This window comes from Strigops habroptila, chromosome 1, assembly GCF_004027225.2.
Source record: "Strigops habroptila isolate Jane chromosome 1, bStrHab1.2.pri, whole genome shotgun sequence".
Lineage (NCBI taxonomy): Eukaryota > Metazoa > Chordata > Aves > Psittaciformes > Psittacidae > Strigops > Strigops habroptila.
Genome location: NC_044277.2, coordinates 125653199 through 125671746, shown reverse-complemented (window position 1 = coordinate 125671746; position 18548 = coordinate 125653199). Strand labels below are relative to the sequence as shown.

Genomic DNA, 18548 nt, shown 5'->3' with positions numbered 1-18548 from the left:
GAAAGAGCAAAAGAAAATAAGCATTAATCTGGCAGACATTTGTGTAGCTAAATTTATTCTGAACCCCAAACTGCCACCTCTCCAACTTTATTTAATTCAGGTTTTGTAATACTAAAACAAAAAAAACAACCCCCCAAATCCAAAAACCTAACACCGACGATCTATGGGTAAGGAAGAATCTGAATTGGCTATCATTATGTGACATTCCTATGTAGTCCAGATTTTTCTAACTGGTCCACAAGTCTGTTTCGTGAAAATGAGTTTGTATGTACACAATGAATTATAAGAATGCTATAAAGAAACTTTATTTACTAACCTGTATGTGAACAGCTTCCTTTCACAAGAAGTGTTCACTTCTCTCCCTCTCTCTCTCTCGTAGGTCAAAACTACATAAAACACATTGCTTTGATAAATTATTTTGCAAAATTCATTAAGGGCCCACATATACAAGGGGAATACGTTGATGTAAACACTGTATTAAATGTGTTTGCTTTTGTTAACCTTATACAGCCTCTATGTAGAGCTTCTATTTACAGTATTTTAAGTTTAAATTAAGTATTTCTGTGAAGACAATGTCTCCAAGGCATATATTAAGCTAATGCTACACAAATTACAGGCTCTTCCCGCCTGCAATTCAAAGTGTTTTCTTCCTTTCAAAATACAGGAAATCTGAAGGAATCAGGATAGCCCCGTTGACAAACTGAAGAATATAAAATTTAAGACGGCTACTAGCAAATGCTGCACTAGTTATTCTGAAGTAAAGTCATAATTGATGATTGCATCTAATGTGCCATTCTCAGATATTCAGACTGGTAACTACACTGAATGGTGTATTGTTTGTGAACTAGTAGAGAAGTCCGTTACGTCTCTGAATATTGCCATCAAAATTCCTTCAAAAGATGAAATACCAAGTGTTAACATCTAGCTGTCCAGAAAAAGAGAGAAAAGTGACAGAATGATTCACATGAATGAGACAAAAAGATAGAAAGAGGGATACTGAAAATTAAACTAATGCCTAATGTCAAAAGAAAGTGCCAAGGAAGAAAAGTAAAAATAAATAATAAAAATACAAAACCAAACCAAAACAAAAAAGCTGTACTGGGGAACAAACATACATAACACAGCAGGACGTCACCTTAGGTTACCAAGAATGCCCAAGGGGGTATCAACAATACTCAGAACAGTTTTTAAACACAAATTAGTCTGTACTTGAAATCCTCCAACAGCAGAGATTTCTCAATTTCCCTAACAAACTTCTCTATTGCAATTTTTCTTATTGTTAGAAAAAGCTTCTTAACAATAAGGAAAAAAGAAGCCTAAAAGCCTAACCCAAATCATCCTGCTACAATTTAACTTGGTTTGGTCTGACCAGACTCGAAGAACAACTTTTTTGCCTTTTTTGCAGCAATTTCTCTCGTCATCATTTTTGTATTAATTTAGACTGTTTGAAGACAGATTCCTGTTTTTTCTAATTTACAGAAATCCAACTATTTTAAGCTTTTTTTATTCATTTATGTCTCCTGTAGTCTTCTTATCATTCAATTTGGCTTGCTTTGGTCCATCTCTACATATTTCTTGCCAAAGTGGACAGAATATGCTAGCTGAGGCTTTTCCAAGGGTGATACACCAGTCTTCAGAACATTCAGGGGTACTTTCATGTATTAAATGTAACACCTCTCTTTCTACATCTCAGACATAACCAGATTGCTTCATACACAGTTTGGGATCCAGAGCCCCCCCTACTTTCTTTTTTGAAGACATATCATCTAACTAGTTATTTTTGGTATCATAACAATGCACTGAACAGCGATTTGTCTTTTCCTTTACTGCACTGCATGTTTTTTCTGGATGCTTTCTTAAAATCTTACTTTTAATTCTAAAACTGTAGTCCCTCACACCATATTGGCATCACCTGCAAATGTAACAAAACACTTTGTTCCAGCACCTAATATGCTAAAGCAAAAATTACCAAAAATATAATAATACTCAGGAAAGTCCTGAGTGGAACTCGACGTGTGGAATATCATTTGACAGTGAGTCCATAGTAACTAGTGTACTTTTCTAATCAGCTACATATTTCACTGCAGCTTAATTAACAGAATATTTCTCTAGCTTATTTAGCAGAATGTCACACTCAGAAGTATTTTAAGTCTTACTAAAGCCAAGATATGCTACATTTATCATTCTCTCCCACTCACAGTACCTTGACCGAGTCTGTTTAATAACTGATCATAAATCACAGTGAACATTACTTTTCTGTGTTTTTTCTTTTCCCCATAAACTCAGCACAGCGAACACCCTTTTTTTACCTCATTAGCACAGCATTTGGACATAACTTTTTACTTCAAGTATTTGCACAAGTGGCCACTAAACTTGGCCTTTTCTTCCGACAACAGATTACTGGATTCTGAAAGATCAAATTCCAGCATTAATGTCTATTTCCTAGTGCAAATTTCTTTGATTTTAAGGTGTCTTTGTGTGCCTTGCCAATACAGAATGGCATTTCTGATAGTTCAGATGAAAATCTTACTCTAATATCATCCCACCCCCTTTTTAAAACAAAACGACGTGTTAAGACATCAGGTTAATTTTATTTAATATAATATCCAAACATGAAATGCCCTGGTAAGGTATGACTTGTAGATAAGTATACACAAATTTGTATATTTCTCCTATCACTTATTACAGCATTTAATTACTTTAAGTTTAAAAAATATTTGCAAATGGAAATGTGCCTCGATAGATGACAAAAACCACCATATCTCAAGAAATCCAAAGGTTATAAGTCATAAAGTCACACGTGTGAGTGCATTTGAGCAGAATTTTTCCGAGCAAGTTCAAGATGAAAACGATGAAGATGTCAACACACTGCTACTGTAGATTTAAGAACTGGATCAGTACCATTTGTAGATCAAAATACTATGTCTGCATCTACCAGGATATATACGGACGAAGACGAGGATCTCAGCTGTCACGCTGTGTGATCAGTTCTCCATTCCTTCCCCAACTTACATAACAATTTCATATTTGAATTGAGGAGATAAGCTTGTCCAGAACACTGCCAGAGAAGTAAGCCAAATAAAACAAATGTCTGCATATATTCAATTTTTCCTTTTCATAAAAATTTTTCAGAAAGCAATATAGGTATAGTTCTAATCACTTGAGTGTCTGAAGTCAGAAACAACTAGTTCATACTAATAAGCAGAAAATCAATTTTTCCGTGGCAAATCTATTCCTTCAGAATAATAAGCCTCAAGTGTTTTACAGGTCTCATTATGACTGAACAAATTTTGGTTTTTTTTAGGAAACAATCCTTTTTACAGCAAGGTCTATGTACAACATGATGTTCTATATAGAAATGTTCTCGTTAAGCTGCATGTAAGTAGAGTGGCAGGCGGATGGCAAATCATTGCTTATTTCATGTGGTATCACCATAGAGGAATGCACAGTATTTAAGTCCCACAGGCTTCTGCCACTCTTCAGTGAATCCAAGCATTGTATAACATCATTTGCCAACGAAGCACAGGGGAAAAAGACATTACTTTAATAGGACAATTCTGACAAGACATTTATCTGGGATTTTTCAACAATGCACATACGAAATGTTCCTGATCAGTGCAAAAAATTTCAGGCAAATTAACTACCTTGTCAGTCCAAACAACAAACCAATCAATTACATTCTATCCAAGCCTGACAAGCAAACTCAACTTTTTGTCATAATAAGCTTATAGTAGCAACAAGGTAGCTGTTCTCCTTTACTTTAGGTACTCTATCGAGAGCTTTATCCACATTTAAAAATCATATTCTAAAAGGTTTCCACGATTGCCTCCGAGGATGAGTTGTGGCAGAGTTGTGTCTCATGAAGGGTATCTACACAGTAAAGTGATAAGAAAAAAATATTAACATTGAAAGATCATAGCAACTCTGCTCTGTCTTATGAAACATTTTAACATCACACTAAATTCAAGTAATGTGTATGCTCAGATACAAATAGGTTAAGACATACCAAACTTCCAGGAGTCTTTAAGTGCCGAAACATTAAACTTATTTAAGTACAGCATCCTTTTAACTTATTCTCAATACAGCTCACAGAACAAAAGCAGTCCACCATAAGAAAGAGAAGATAATTTCTTTGTTTAATCATAAAGGTAACAATTCACGACAAGTGGGCTTGACTGTGAAGCTAGCATTTTCCTCAGATTTGAATCCCACACAAATGCAGCTATGGGACTGACTACATGACAAGCACAAACAACATGGGTGCTTGTTTTATAGAACAGCATTTGAAAGAAAGTAAGTCTTAGGATTTAGGAAGCACTAAGTAAGAGAGAATTTCATTCATAACGCAGTGTAATAATTTAGTACATAGAAAGCTTTAGTCACTTTTGAAACAATGTCTTTGACACAATAATTCAAAAGCTTTCGCAGGTTTTTTTCCTACTTGTACTTAATACTTTTCAAGGATGCTTCTTTTTTTTTTAAAAGTTAATATGATCTTAAAGTGCCGATTCTCTACGTTTCAACTCTTTAAAACTATTTGCAACACAACAAATTAATGTAACAGATAGCACTGTGAGATTTTAAGTAGAAAAATAATCCATGTTGTCTTTAAGCTGTGCTGGCATACCAAATACACGTCGGTTTTTGAAGAAAGACCTATATAAAGTCCCCGATGCATTTGTTTTGTTTTCTTCTTTGAAATGTATTAAAGTAGAATTGTAAATAAAAAGGAATTCTAAACTGCTGTCATACTTTAATAAAATAAAAACAATAACAATCTGATGAACAGGAGCCATAGTGTTGCTGCATGTACTTTGCAAACTCATTTTGAGTGTAAGGATTTTGAATCTAAGAATTAGAGGGACAGCAAGGGCATAGGATATGTAAATCCTCACTTCATCTCTTAGTTAGGACACAATTAGAATTTTAATTTTCATGTCCTGAACTGCAATTCTACAGTCTAATACTGAACTTTTAAAGAAAATGGAAGAAAAGCTGAGCCGTAAAATAGAAATACTTTTAATAGTCATCTTCTTACAATCACCTTCCCTTAGCAAGTGCAACTGATTTTGTTCTGATCACCTCAGAGTGGGTGAGCGTGACACGGCGGCACACTAAAGTGCAGAAACATGAAGAGCAGCATCAGCAAACAATCTGAGATAAGTTCAAGGTGTTTGTGCCACCTCTATCCTCTCAGCCACAGTATGAGTAGCTGCAACTGTACCATTGGAGTCAGGTCATCATAATGTGATGGGCTATGTCCTAGCTGGGCTAAGCAAGGTTTGGACATGAATACAGTGATCCATACTTTTAATACAAGTTTTTATTTCTGTTTCTCAAAATGAGTGTGTATATAAACACACACATATATATGTACTTATGATTGCATTTATATAAATTTATATTTATATATTATTTTCATATGAAAATTGTTTTTATATGTTTCTATAGATGAAAAAAACTACACAGTTGAACTAAGAAAACAGTTAAATTTTAACAATAAGCTCACAAATCGAAGTAATAAAAGACAAACAAGGCTCACAGGGGAAACTTGTAGCTATAGAGCAAAGCCAACATTCTGATTTTTTGTAACACTTCAGGTAATGCTGTAATAATACAGGCATCAAGTAGGAAGTGTAAGTAACCTATAGTTCCACTAGTGATTCCTATAACATTTCTTGGTATTGCATTTTTCTTGATAACATATCAAGAAATTTAAAGAAAATTATAATAGTTACTGATACATTAAAAGGAATTTACTTTTTAAATGGTTGGACAATTTTTCCATTTCTACTGTTTTTAAAATCTGACTTGACATCATTTATTTTACATGATTTAGGGTTATCTTCACCCCTCTCATCTTTGAAGTATTATTTAGTTAAGGAATTACTACTGACTTTGTTTAAACACAATTCTAACCAGCCACAGATTGGTAAAAGAGAAAGGAATATAAATGGATAAACACAATAGGGTTTTTTTAAGCTTGTAACCCACAAACTTGTCTGACAACTGACTACTGATTCTGGAGAACTACTTACTAAAAAATTTTCCTAGGACCTCCCAGATCGAGGACATTTCTCCTGTTCTATTATCTGCTTTTGCTTTTCTCCCACCCCTACCATTTCCCAGCCCTCCCTCATCCAAAGAACTGCTCCCATTCCTACACATCCACTCTAATTTCTACTGACTGCTGTACCCAGAGCTGCCTGCGATAGCTGAACTAGCATTTTCAGCCTTATCGGGAAACTGATTTACTGAACACAAAATATCTGAAATGAGGACAGTGAGCAAAACTGAACAGCTTTCCCTTCTCACCAGCAGATGGAACAAATATCATATAGAAAAAAAAATATCACGGGTAATGCCGCAATAGATGCTTTCAGCAGGAAGGTTCTCCATTGCATATCTGGTCCTTTAGAAGAGTTCCTCTCTCCCATTCCTTTCTTTCATTCCAGGACTAAGATAACAATGAAAGCACTTTCCTTTAAGTTTTGGTACAAAGGGAGAAAAACACATCAACCTCTCTCACTCTCCTCCCTAACCACGCATGGCTGTAATCTGCTTCCTCAGTTATGTAAATATTGGGGGTGTGTGTGTGCACGAATATGTGCAAATTTCCCTTTCAAAAAGAATTTATAGCACAATAAATCCCACAAATTATTTCAATACTTTCTACTGGAATTGCCAAAGGCCCTCTCCATTTGTATATCAGTTACTGAAAAGTACAAATTGCAGACAAACATAATGCTTGTGTCAGTAGTTTTGATCCTTGCTCGTTTTTAGCCATCTTAACACTTGCTTTCATCGGGTTAAATACCGATGTGAGAACAATGGTTTTAGCTGCTAAGTGGGCACAGGTAAAATGCGTTTGCAACCATAATGTAAGCTCAGTTTATCTTCAAAAGTCTGAAGGCAGGAAGATGCTTCAGCATACCTTGCCAATTCTGAAATGTTAGCACTCTCCCATCAGGTAAGTCTGTCAAGCCTAAAGAGGTATTTGGGAAAAACTGCAATAAGGTAAGATAGTAATGAAAGAAAGGAAAAAAGGAGTATTTAATTATAGAGGAAGTGCTGACAGAGACCAATTTTAGAAGGCAAGGAACCATATCTGCAATAAACACCAGACCATCTGGAGGTGATATAAGTAATAGGCATTTTTAAAATTCAGGCTGCTAAAGATACACCTCTTGATGCCAGGAATTAATGTGTACCCACAGCTCCATTAAATGGATAAGAGTTACAGAGCTCTTTAGTGGGAAAAAAAACAACAACAAACTAGACCCCTAAAACAATGATGATCAATGTGTCTTCTAGACACTGTTAATTACTTCAATTATTCTCAGTATTGATCAAGTTATAAATATTAATAAATGCTTCCTGAATGCTTACGGATTTCTATGTGCCAATATACTCATCGATTAGCCTGCAAAAAAGTTATCTGCAGGACAAAATATTACAGCATCTGAGGTACCACCTGAATAGAAAAGCTCTGCTTCATTTCAATAACTGGCACAAATGGCAACACTTAGAGCTGATCACTGCACAAGCATGTTGACTTGAGGTAAACAAGTAAGACTAACAGTAGTCCTGATTTACAGAAATCTGTTCTCCATGTCCACGTCAAAATAAGAACACATTTTCAAACTATTTCAAAGCCCTAAAGAATTGACACATCCTATACAAAAGATTAAATATTGGTATCACATATGTGAAATGGTTTCATTCAGTAATATGTGTCATTTTCCTTCATTCTGAACTGTCTTTGTGAATAGAAGCTTCTGAGAACCAGTGAAAAAAAAAAAAAATCAGTCAATACACTCAATACTCTAAATGAAACCCAGCTTTCTCTTTAAAGAGACTGCATTTACAGACCTTGTCACAACAAGGTCCTTGATGTTATCGAAGCAATTTCAAGATACTTTAATCACTGGCAAAACCCAGTAACTTGACAAGAGAAATCTGGGCCACGAAGATTTCAGTAACTTGAAAGGAAGGTTATTGAGTGATGTAATTTCATTTGGATGTGACTGAATCCAATTGATCTAGCTTCTGCAATGCATATCTTCCCTCTGCAGCTGTTTCTATCTGATTCAGTGTGCAAGTGCAAGGAGTGACTATCCTTTTCCACTCAAAGCAAAACTCTTTCTTCCTCCTGCTATTATTTTGAATGAGCATACATGGAGAGCATTTTTAAGTTTAATCTCTGTACTCACTGCAAGAAAAAGTATACTCAACTGAATGCCAGCCCATGAATTCAACCAAATCTTGTGACTGCTAGCATATTCATTATGTAGTTAAAAAACAGGTTGTTAGAACATATTTGTCACTATTATTAACTGAAAATACTGAGTTAGGGCTTGCATAACAAAGTCATATGACACTAAAAACCTAATTCTCAATCCCGACTGCACAATATCATGTGATCTACACTGTAACAGATTGTATTTATTTTCAGTTGAGTACCTGGATGCATTCAAAAGAAAAAAAACACAAAACTGCTTGGTATGCAATGAGCATAATAATTTATAAACACAGATATGATATATATGAAATCATACCTTCCCATACAAGTTTGATTTATACCAGTTTTAACAGAAAAGAGGTGTACCAGTAGGAACTTCACAATTTAAGTTAAACAGCATTAATCTGAAAGAAAAAAACCAAACCTGTGGCATAGATGAGGAGTTAACAAAGCCTTGAGGGGAAACGAGTGGGCCACTATCCATGGATCCTATTCATGTAGGTTGCTGCACTGCTAAACATCGGACATGTTTACATTTCATCAGAACTAAGGGGAACACTGACACTGATGTGCACCTCAGACTTCGAGCAATTTACATGTGTCAGTGTATTATTTAACAAAGATATTTCCTCCAAAGCTCAGTACAATTTTTCCAACTTGAGTCATTTTGTCTCTCTTTCAGGAAGTGATCTTTCTCAGATACTTGGATAAGTAAATATTGATGAATAGTGTAATCATCATTATACGGTAACGAAACTATAGCTGAATCAGGATGTGGCAATTGATGGTGCCAGAAATATACAGCTGGCAGGTCAGCTAAGTTGGCCTTCACTCACTCAGCCTTAGCTGTAGGCTGGCTGCGCACACAAAACCTGCTTGACCAACTAAACATGACTAGCTGACTTAAAGACAAAACTCTGAGCTTTCCTCAGATAACGTAACTAGCAATGAAAATGAAGCTAAAAATCAACTGCCAGTCCTTCAATCCCTTCCCAACTTCTTGTATCACAGAAGATGATACGAGTTCTCCTGCAATTCAGTTTTTTATGTCTAATCTATATACTTCAAAGTGTTAAGAGTTTGTGGTATTTATAGTGTCAGGAACATTCAGGCTGCTCTGAAGCAGCATGCACTCCAGACATGCCCATTGGAGCATTTGCAGAAAAACCACAACCTGACCCTCAGCATCAACCACTTTGCCTGATCCCAAAGCAGGCTGCAAGGGCTTTGGATTCTGTTGATGATAACAATTTACAGAGTATCTTCCCAGTAAAATTATCTCTCGCATAAACTGAGTCTAATTAAGACTTAATCTATCAGTAAAGTAAGTCAACAGTATAAACTCAGCAAAAACATTAAAATTTTATATATTACACAATTTCTTTTTATTGTACTACAACTCACTGCTCAAGAACTGTGTACTTCTTAACTACTGTATAAATATACTAACACACCATCAATCTCTGAGATCAAATCTTTTATTGGAAATAGAAATCTAAACTTCTTTCAAATGCAGAACTGGCTTTGATTGCTTATTATTGTGACTATTATTAGTATATACTGTGAGAAATATTTTAATAAAATAAATTAGATTATAAGAGAGACTTGATATAAAAATATTAATACAGGAGTCTTTTAAATCAAGCCTAAAGTTGTTTGCTGTTGTTGTTGTTAATATTGTTTATTTTTTACAGAAAAGCAGATGAAGTCATTTTGGCAGGTTGGCTTTTTAACCCTGGGGATAGATGGGTTCTGACAGGAAAATCTAAATTTCACTCCACTGTCTTAAGTTTTAACACTCAACAGTCACCACCAGGGTCTAAATGAGTTAGAAATCCACTGGACCGCATGGTTTTCATGCTGCTGTTAATGAAAATGCAGGCTCAAGCCACCAAGTTAGCCATCAATTATTGATGGTTTATTGGTATCTCTGAAGCATTCAGAACCTCCTGTGTGACTTCAAAATGTTAAAATCTAAGCATGACTATCAGAGCACCACAAAACAAGCCAAAGTAGGCATTGTGGTTTCCTGCTCAGCTGCTCTATCAAGCATGTGTCTAATAATAAGCGTGAGCTGTCCCGCTGTAGGTAACAAGCTTCATGTAACCGTATTAGTCTGCTCAGTCCAAAACACAGATTCAGGGCTAACAGATGGGTATTTTTTTTCTTCCTTTTAAAAGTAATTTCTTGTTCAAGAAATGTTTTTTCCTCCCAAAACTCCCACTCCTAGAAACCTTAAAACTGTAACAGTTCTACTATGAGCCATTCAAGCCTCTACAGCATCACACGGAACCTCTTTACCAAGCTGCCGTGTATCAGAGCCCAGGTCAAAATTTGTAATGCACTTGCTGCTACAGAAATCAATTAAGGTCAGGTTTTATTTATAATTTACATTAAGAAGATTAATGGCACTACTGAAACTTTATTACGTATAGGAACATCGTGTCCAGAGAACACAGGGAGGTGTAAGTACAGTCTCTCATCGCTGCTATGGTTTTAAAATTACAAAAGAATTTACTACTTCATAACAAAGACTATAAAAAGCTGCAACATGGTTTTGCAAGAGGAAACCTTGGCTTGTCAAAGGAAATGCTAGGCAGAACCCTGCAGGTGGCTGTCATGAAAGGGAAGGTTATCAAGCGAGAGAAGGATGATTTTTCATATAAAATTTACTCAGAGCTCAGAGAAACACCTCATCACACTGTACAGGAGATGAGGAAATGAAGAAGAAGGTCTGTTTGATTAAGCAAGAAGCTTCTTACTGAACTAAATGTGCAAAATGAATGGCAGTAAATTTGAGAAGGCAAAACCCCAGATGGATCCAATAAGAAACAGAAAGGAGTTCTACAAGAACGTTAGCAGTGAAAGGAAGTTCAGAGAAAATACAGATTGGATTTCAACTGGTAACACAGAAGGGGATGATGTACTTGATGCCTTTGTGCTCAATGCCTCAGTGTGCACAGTGAAAACTTGCTCTCAGACCTCCAGCAGGGTGACAGGGGAAAGAGAAGGACAGCCAACAGCATGAAAGCAGTAAGTCAGGGGCTACTACATTTCAATATATTCCAATCCATGGGGATTATCCAATGGGTCTGAAAGGGATGCTTGTTACCTCAGCTGGGCTCCTGTGTAAGATCTAAGAAACATCATGACAATCAAAGCAAGCCTGACAACTGAAAAATATTAAGCCCATCTTAAAGATTTAAGACATGCCCATTAGAAAAAGGTAGTAAATAGGACCTAGGAAATCACAGGCCGCATCAGGCCGCATCACCCCTGCCCTGGGAATGATCAAGAAGCATGAACCCTCAGGATCCATTTTCAAACACAGGAAGGACAAGACAGTTATCCAGAGCATTCAGCCAAGATTAACAAGGGTAGAAGAGTTGTTCATGTTTGAAATGACCATGATGAAATGACTGGCTGTGTGAAACAGGGAAGAGCAGTGATGGTCACATACCAAAATGTATTCAGCATAAGGCTTTTCAAACAGTCCCCTAGAGCACTTTCCTTACCAACTTAAGTATAAGGCTGGATGAATGGGTTAAAAGCCAGCTGGACTCAAAGAGCAGCAGATAATAGCTTGAGATCTAGATGGTGTCCAATAACAGACAAAGTACCACAGGGGGTGATTTTGGGGCTAACAGAATTCATTAGATAATCATTATAATGATAACCTCTGCACGTTTCAGAATAACCCTAAGTTAGGAAAGGGGGCTGACACATTGAACAGTAAAGCTCCAATCCAAAATTTGCTAGATTTCTAAGTGCTGTCCAAGACCTATTTATAATCACTCTTGTTGTGAATAAATAGTAAAATATTCAGCCTCTGATGTCATCCTAAAATTCAATAGTATTTGACACGATAAAGGCCCTTTTCTTTGATTAAAAAGTGATTTTATGTTCTACAGAAACCTAGATACTATAAACCAAGAAAAAGTCAGGAAAGGTTATAGGGGTAAGTTGTGTAACTATAAGCATATCTAAAGCATATTTGTAGCCATCAAAAAAAAAACCAAACAAACAAACTACAAAAAAACCCAAACCTGAAAACTAGTATTATTTGTGTATATTTACAACTTCACAATAAATTTTTTACACATGAAATGGCCTAAGTAAAAAGCTCCCAGATACTTTATATTTTGTTTGTAAACACAAGTCAGAAACAAAAAGCACAGAATATATAATGAATTCATTTGCATAGTACATCCACAATCCTGTATTTTGAAATGCACGTTAACACTGGATCATCTTATTGTAAAGGCCAGAAAGTTTTTCAAACTGATTGACAGATATACAAAAGCTGGGAAGATGTGTTTCAAAATATATTTGCTTAACTTACAAGGCAAATATTTCATATATTCCATTATAATTTCATAATTCACTTTTGGTCTTAATTTTTAAAACTTTCTACACCAAAAATGAGAGTTTTCTAGGTGAAAAAGGACTCTGAATAGAATAAATCTGAAACACACAAAAGCAGGCATTACGTTTCTTTTTCAAACGAGTTCTGGAATATGCAATATTTAGTAACAGTTTTTTCAAATGAAGCCTGAAGTTAACCAATATGTATAACAACAGATACATTTACATTTGTATCATAATCAAGCTATATACAAAAAAAGCCTCACACAGCACTTTCAGAATTTAGACAAAGTATTTAGAACAACAGATCTTATAACATGGTTGTTCTATGCCATAGCTGAAAGCGTGCATGTAAATAAAATTCAGATATCATATACAGATAGATCTCAAAAGCAGTGACAAAGATTAGTTCCATGATAAACAAAAATCTATTAATAGCATCTAAGACAATGCCAGAAGTTTGATAAAAGTATAATGAGAAGATAACTCTTTTTGAGAAACTTCATGCTAAGTATCATACAAATAATTTCCAAGAGAACTAAAAAAATAAATAAAAAAACCCACCATGATTGACACTGTACCATGTTTAAGATTTTTCTCAAATAATTTTAAAAAGGGCTCTCAAAAATTATTTCATTATGACAAAAATGGAAGTCGAGAGTTTTTGCATATTTCTCACAATGCCATTATCATGTAACTGTATTATTGAATATTACTTTCAGCAGGTACATCAACAACATAGTGCAGATAAAGCATGAAGGGTGGTTTGTTTCAACTGAATCAAAAGATACAGTAACCTCTTTAGGCAGGAAAATAATATTTTATTTGTAATACATATTATATCTTGGCAGTAAAATCTACATGAAATAAAACTAAAGCAAAACAAACCAACAGGGTGAACTGATGCCTTACCCAATGCCATGCTGGGTGTAAGGTAAATGTAATTATTTTTTAAGTTTACCAGTTTCCTAAACTTTTGTTACTGCTGTTGTTGGGCACTTTCAGCCAGATCTGCTCCACGGTGTACAGTTCCTTCTGCAACACGTCAACAAATTCAGCATTTAGTCCAGACAGAAATGAAACTACTTTTAAAAGCAATTAGCAACAGGCTTAAATGCATTTCAAACAATGCACTTACACACATTTCTGTCTTCAGAAGATGAATTTGGGAAGAAAAATATGAAATAAAAGACTGTACATCATTCTGCATGACTTCGGAACTAGAGAGAGTATATTTGGCTTTTTGCCTTTTTAATGCTCGTGGTCATTCTGAAATGCCCTTGCACCCTCCCTATTCCTTTTCACTATTTTTGTCCTCTCAAGAAAAAATAAAATCACCTCAGAATGTGAATGTACTGACCCATTGGAATGATAGACATATGAAAGGTAAAAATGACAAAGAAGTTAAAGCATTTGATTTCAAGAAAATTGCAAAGTGCTTGAATCTGTGACTGTGATTACCTGATTTCTGAGATCTCTCCCTTCCCATTTTTTTTGGAGAACAGAGAAAAATGGAAGTATTCCAAATAAGGACTTGACTATTTTATCTATTTTTAATTAATTGGTCAAGATTGATGAAAAATAGCATGTAACATCAAAGAAAATACGTAAAAGCTTAAACCAAGAATGTCAGCCAAAAAAACTTGCTTATGGAGGATTAATAATCAAAACATACGTGATTAGTTGTCATAAAAGCAGTATTTTTCTGCTTTTAGAATAAAGTGTTTCTAAGTATGCAAAATTAATACATTGTAACTATAATACATAAGCAATGCTCATTATGATTCAGCACTGGTTTTTCATTAGTGGTTGCTGTTCATACTTTTTTTAAATTAACACTTTCTTTTTCAAATAGCTTTACTAATATTTTTGATTAATCAGTAAAAAAATTTCAGCAGAACCAGTCTCTATTTATTGTACTTAGATATTTTTGTATTTCATAGAGTGATGTACATGAACATAAACAAGCACCTTAGAGGGTACTTCATCTAGCTTGTGTTCTCTGCATCTCAACTTGTAAGTGAATTGGGCAGATGTTGTTTTAAAGAACAGTTCATCTCCTATGACACTGCACATGCTGATGCTCAAATATACCACCAGGAAGCTAATGGGAAAAAGAAAAAAACCCACCAAAATACCTTAAGGAAGGATTGTGGATGATAAAGGTCTTCCATCCATGTATTTTCAAAATAGCAAGCCAGTATCAGACATTTCACAATCATAACAAACATCCTCTGCCAGTATACCATTACAGTAGCTGAAAGTTTACTAAGATGTCATTTTCCAGTCACTTCCCCTCTCAGCTTCACTAACTTGTCTTAACCATAGCAAACCTCTCCTTTCCGCAGAGGTTTCCTATCCACAAGTCCATCTCCATGGCTGTTTAAACAGTTTCAGTACTTCCTCCCTTCTGACTACCATCCACACAGTTTTCTTGTTCCAGTGTCTTTCTCTCACCAGCCCGACTTTCTTCTTTCAAGTCCTCGAGCTTGAAAAGTCTGGATTTTGCTGCCTCTCCACATGACCTTACCACTGTCTCTCAATCCTGCTTCTGCACATTTACCATCCAAACTCAGGTCCTTCTCCAGCTCACCAGTCTCAGTCCCACCAACCTCCGTACTTGGCTGTGAGTAGCAGTCTTTTTGCCCAGAGAACCACAGCTCAAGAGTTTGTCTAACCCAAGGTCCTGTTCATACAGCACATCTTCGTAACTTTGGCTTAGCTTTTTGGAGGAAACAAGATGTAATACAGCAGAAAGCCAAACTCTGCTAGGTAAGTAAATTTCATTGTATCTGTTGACTTGAAATGGTATACACTAATGACTCAAAAAAAAACAAAACAAAAAAAAAAAACAAAACCAAAAAAAACCACACAAAAATTAAAACCCCTGAGAATACAATGGAGAATCTGAAGATGACAATTCAGCAAGATCAGGACCAGCCTGATCCAAGAACAACAGAAGCTGAAACATCTTCACCTTACCAATGACTGCCTGACCAGCAGATTCATCAGCCATCTGCATTCATACTATGCATATGATGCTCATACTAAAGCTTAGCCTAGCAACATGCTAGTCCTCACCAGAAGTGAATATGTAATTGTTGTGTATTCTTGAGTTATGTATATTCTGCTCGCACCTCCCTGTGAATGACAAACGATGACTGAAGTGACCCAGGAGAGTTACACACCTGCCCACATTCAATGCCCCATTTTATTCTTCTCACCTAGTGTAACACTTGTCCCCTCTGCATTTGAATCAAACAGACTTCAAATGACCAGACACTGACATATTGTTGACCTCACTGTTCTCAATTTCTTCACAAGTCCTGTAGCAACTCAGTGCTCCAAGGGCAGGGATAAGCATGCTCAGCTGGCCCACAGCAACTCAAAGCACAGACGACAAAAGGTCTAAAAACTGCTGTACTATGACTCTGGTAATTATGAGGAAACTATTCCATTCCCAATATTCTTAAAGGCTTCCAATTTTCCAGATTTCATCAAATTGACATGGATATATTTCTTCTCTGTCCTTGGGAAAGAAAGAGAGGTCTTTGCCAAAACTCAATTTACTGATCAAAGACTTAGATTCACTTTTCTTCTTAAAGGCCTATATGTGTGTATGTTGGGGAGAGGGTGCTGTTATAAAGTTTCAAAATAAAATAAGTTTCAAAATAAAAGTATCAGGTCTTTTAATAATAAAATCTTCTGTGTTTTCTATGGTAAGAGGACCAACTGAAAAAAGGAAAAATATTTAAGTTTCAAGTATTATACACTGTAAACTTAATGCACACTTCCTTTTCCACAAGATGCAAAGCACGTACTGTTACAAATACCCAGCAATCAAATGGGCCAGTAAGGGCAAATTTCTTTTTTAAGGTGTCATTTTCTTTCAGAGAGGAATCTGGATGAAATGACAGTAAACACGAACATAGCACATGCTTAACACTGTTTGAGATCATACACTGACCACTCCAAATACACACACGTGTGCAGGTATACTTATCAACAGTCTACACACAGTTATGAGATACTATCTACAAGGTGAAAAAGAGGCCACAATGGTTTTGGTATAGCTTAGAAATTAACAGCTAACTCATGCAAACTGTTCAGAACTAGGATCTCTATCAAACAAAAACCTTTTGATTAGTACTCTTCTGTCACTCAGAAAGCCAGCTCATGTATTCCCACTTTTATTTTGAATGAAGGGGGAGATCTTAGCATCTGTAAAAACTGCACCAACAACCCCACTTCGTAGGGTACACCACTACCCACCAGAGGGGACCAAAGGATAACTTACAGCGTGACAAATCTCCTGTCCTCACATTCTCCGTCCCTCAGGAAAGGGACATTATCCCTCTAGCGTAACACCACTAGACTTTCAGTCCTAGCACTTCTAACTCCTTCTCTGTAGCTAAGAAAAAGTGAGGAGTTTTAGCTATGACATTATTTATAATTTTCTGGGGTTGAAAGGAATCGGCAAACAGCCCTTCACAGTTGAGTTTTGGGAGTTTATGTGTGTGTCTCTCAGTCCATTGCTAGGTTAGATGATGCAGCTCTTTTAATGCAATTTGACAGGTGCCCACTGAAAGCCATTGTTAGATGGGATGATATTCTAATGCACTGAATTTTGAAATGCATTTTGAAAGGTCACTTTTCAAAGAAAGCAGAGGAAGGGGCTGGAACTGGGATGTCTTGTCTTAACTTACATAGTGGAGCCTTCCACCAAGAGATAAAATTTTCACTGGAAAATCATAAGCATTAGCACTGGTGGTTCTCTACTATGTTGCTCAACAAAGTAACCTTTTAAACTACAACTACAAACTACAACTGTGACATGGTTTTCCAAAGACATGGATTAAATAAGCAGAATAACCGAAATACTTTCTCATCCTTAAGTACTGCCCTCAGTAACTCACTATATTGACTACAGGAAGATGCTTCTTTTATAACAAATCAAATTTTGCCTGATACATAATAGTTTGGGTTTTTTTTTAATCGTTTACTTCTATGGACTGTAAATATGCTTTATTCCTAAACTCAGCACTGGTGAAACCACACCTGGAGCACTGTGTCAAATTCTGGGCTTCCCAGTACAAAAACCACAATGGAGTTACTGGCGCGAATCCAGTAAAGGGACCGTGAAGACGATTAAGTGACTGGAGCATGTGTCATACAAGGAGAAGCTGAGAGCGCTGGTGGGACAAACCAAATTTCTTAGTGTTCCAGTGAAATGGTAAGAGGCAATAGGCAAGAACTGAAACAAAGAATTTTTTTTAAAATCATAAGAAGAATCTTTTTTTTACTGTAAGGAGGAACAAACACCACAACAAGCTACCCAGAGAGGCTATAGAGACTCCATCCATGGAGATACAAAAAACCCAGTAAGATATTGCCCTGAGTAACATGCTCTATTTGACCTTGTTTTGAGTAAGGGGGCTGGGGACTAGACCAGCCCTAGAGGTCTCCTCCAAACCCTACTCTGTGATCCTGCTTTTAATAAAAGCAGAAATGGTTTAGAAAAGCCTTTCAGAATTGAAGAAAATTAAAGTCCTGCCGTTTACTTATTGTTCTTTAATGTGAAAAACTAAGATTACCACTGGAGTTTTAAAAGCCCGCTGGTTTTCTTATCTCTTTTTCACAGCAAGTGTTATTAAAAGAACTGTCAGTAGGTACCAGCAGACAACAGGCTGTTTTTATGTAAATTTAAACAATTTTTACTAAGACTGGTTACAAAGTAACACTATTTTTTTTCTTTTCATCTGCTCTGCATTTTAAGGTACTATACTGCTGCTTTCACCACTTTTTTGATACCAGTGCTTGCACAATCTCTCAAAAATGTAGAAAAACTTCATTCAAATATTACTGGATTGATTCACGTCACACAACTGGACTACTAAAACTAGCACTATAGTTTTTACTCATGAAAACAAAATCTTAACAG

The 18548-nt window shown here is 36.0% G+C and overlaps 1 protein-coding gene across 9 annotated transcripts in view; it reads right to left on the bottom strand.

Moving 5' to 3' along the window:
• PHF14 (PHD finger protein 14) overlaps positions 1-18548 on the bottom strand; it is a 163028-nt gene that overhangs the window by 61975 nt on the left and 82505 nt on the right. For 2 of the 9 annotated variants that reach the window (XM_030508439.1, XM_030508457.1), the window contains exon 17: positions 2572-3870. The exons of 6 other annotated variants lie outside the window; for them this stretch is intronic. In XM_030508439.1, coding sequence (XP_030364299.1) covers positions 3858-3870 — 13 coding nt within the window. In that variant the 3' untranslated portion in view covers positions 2572-3857. Of the gene's footprint in view, positions 1-2571; positions 3871-15622; positions 15635-18548 lie in introns of those variants that run through there. One more of the 9 variants, XM_030508447.1, reaches the window with a different exon arrangement.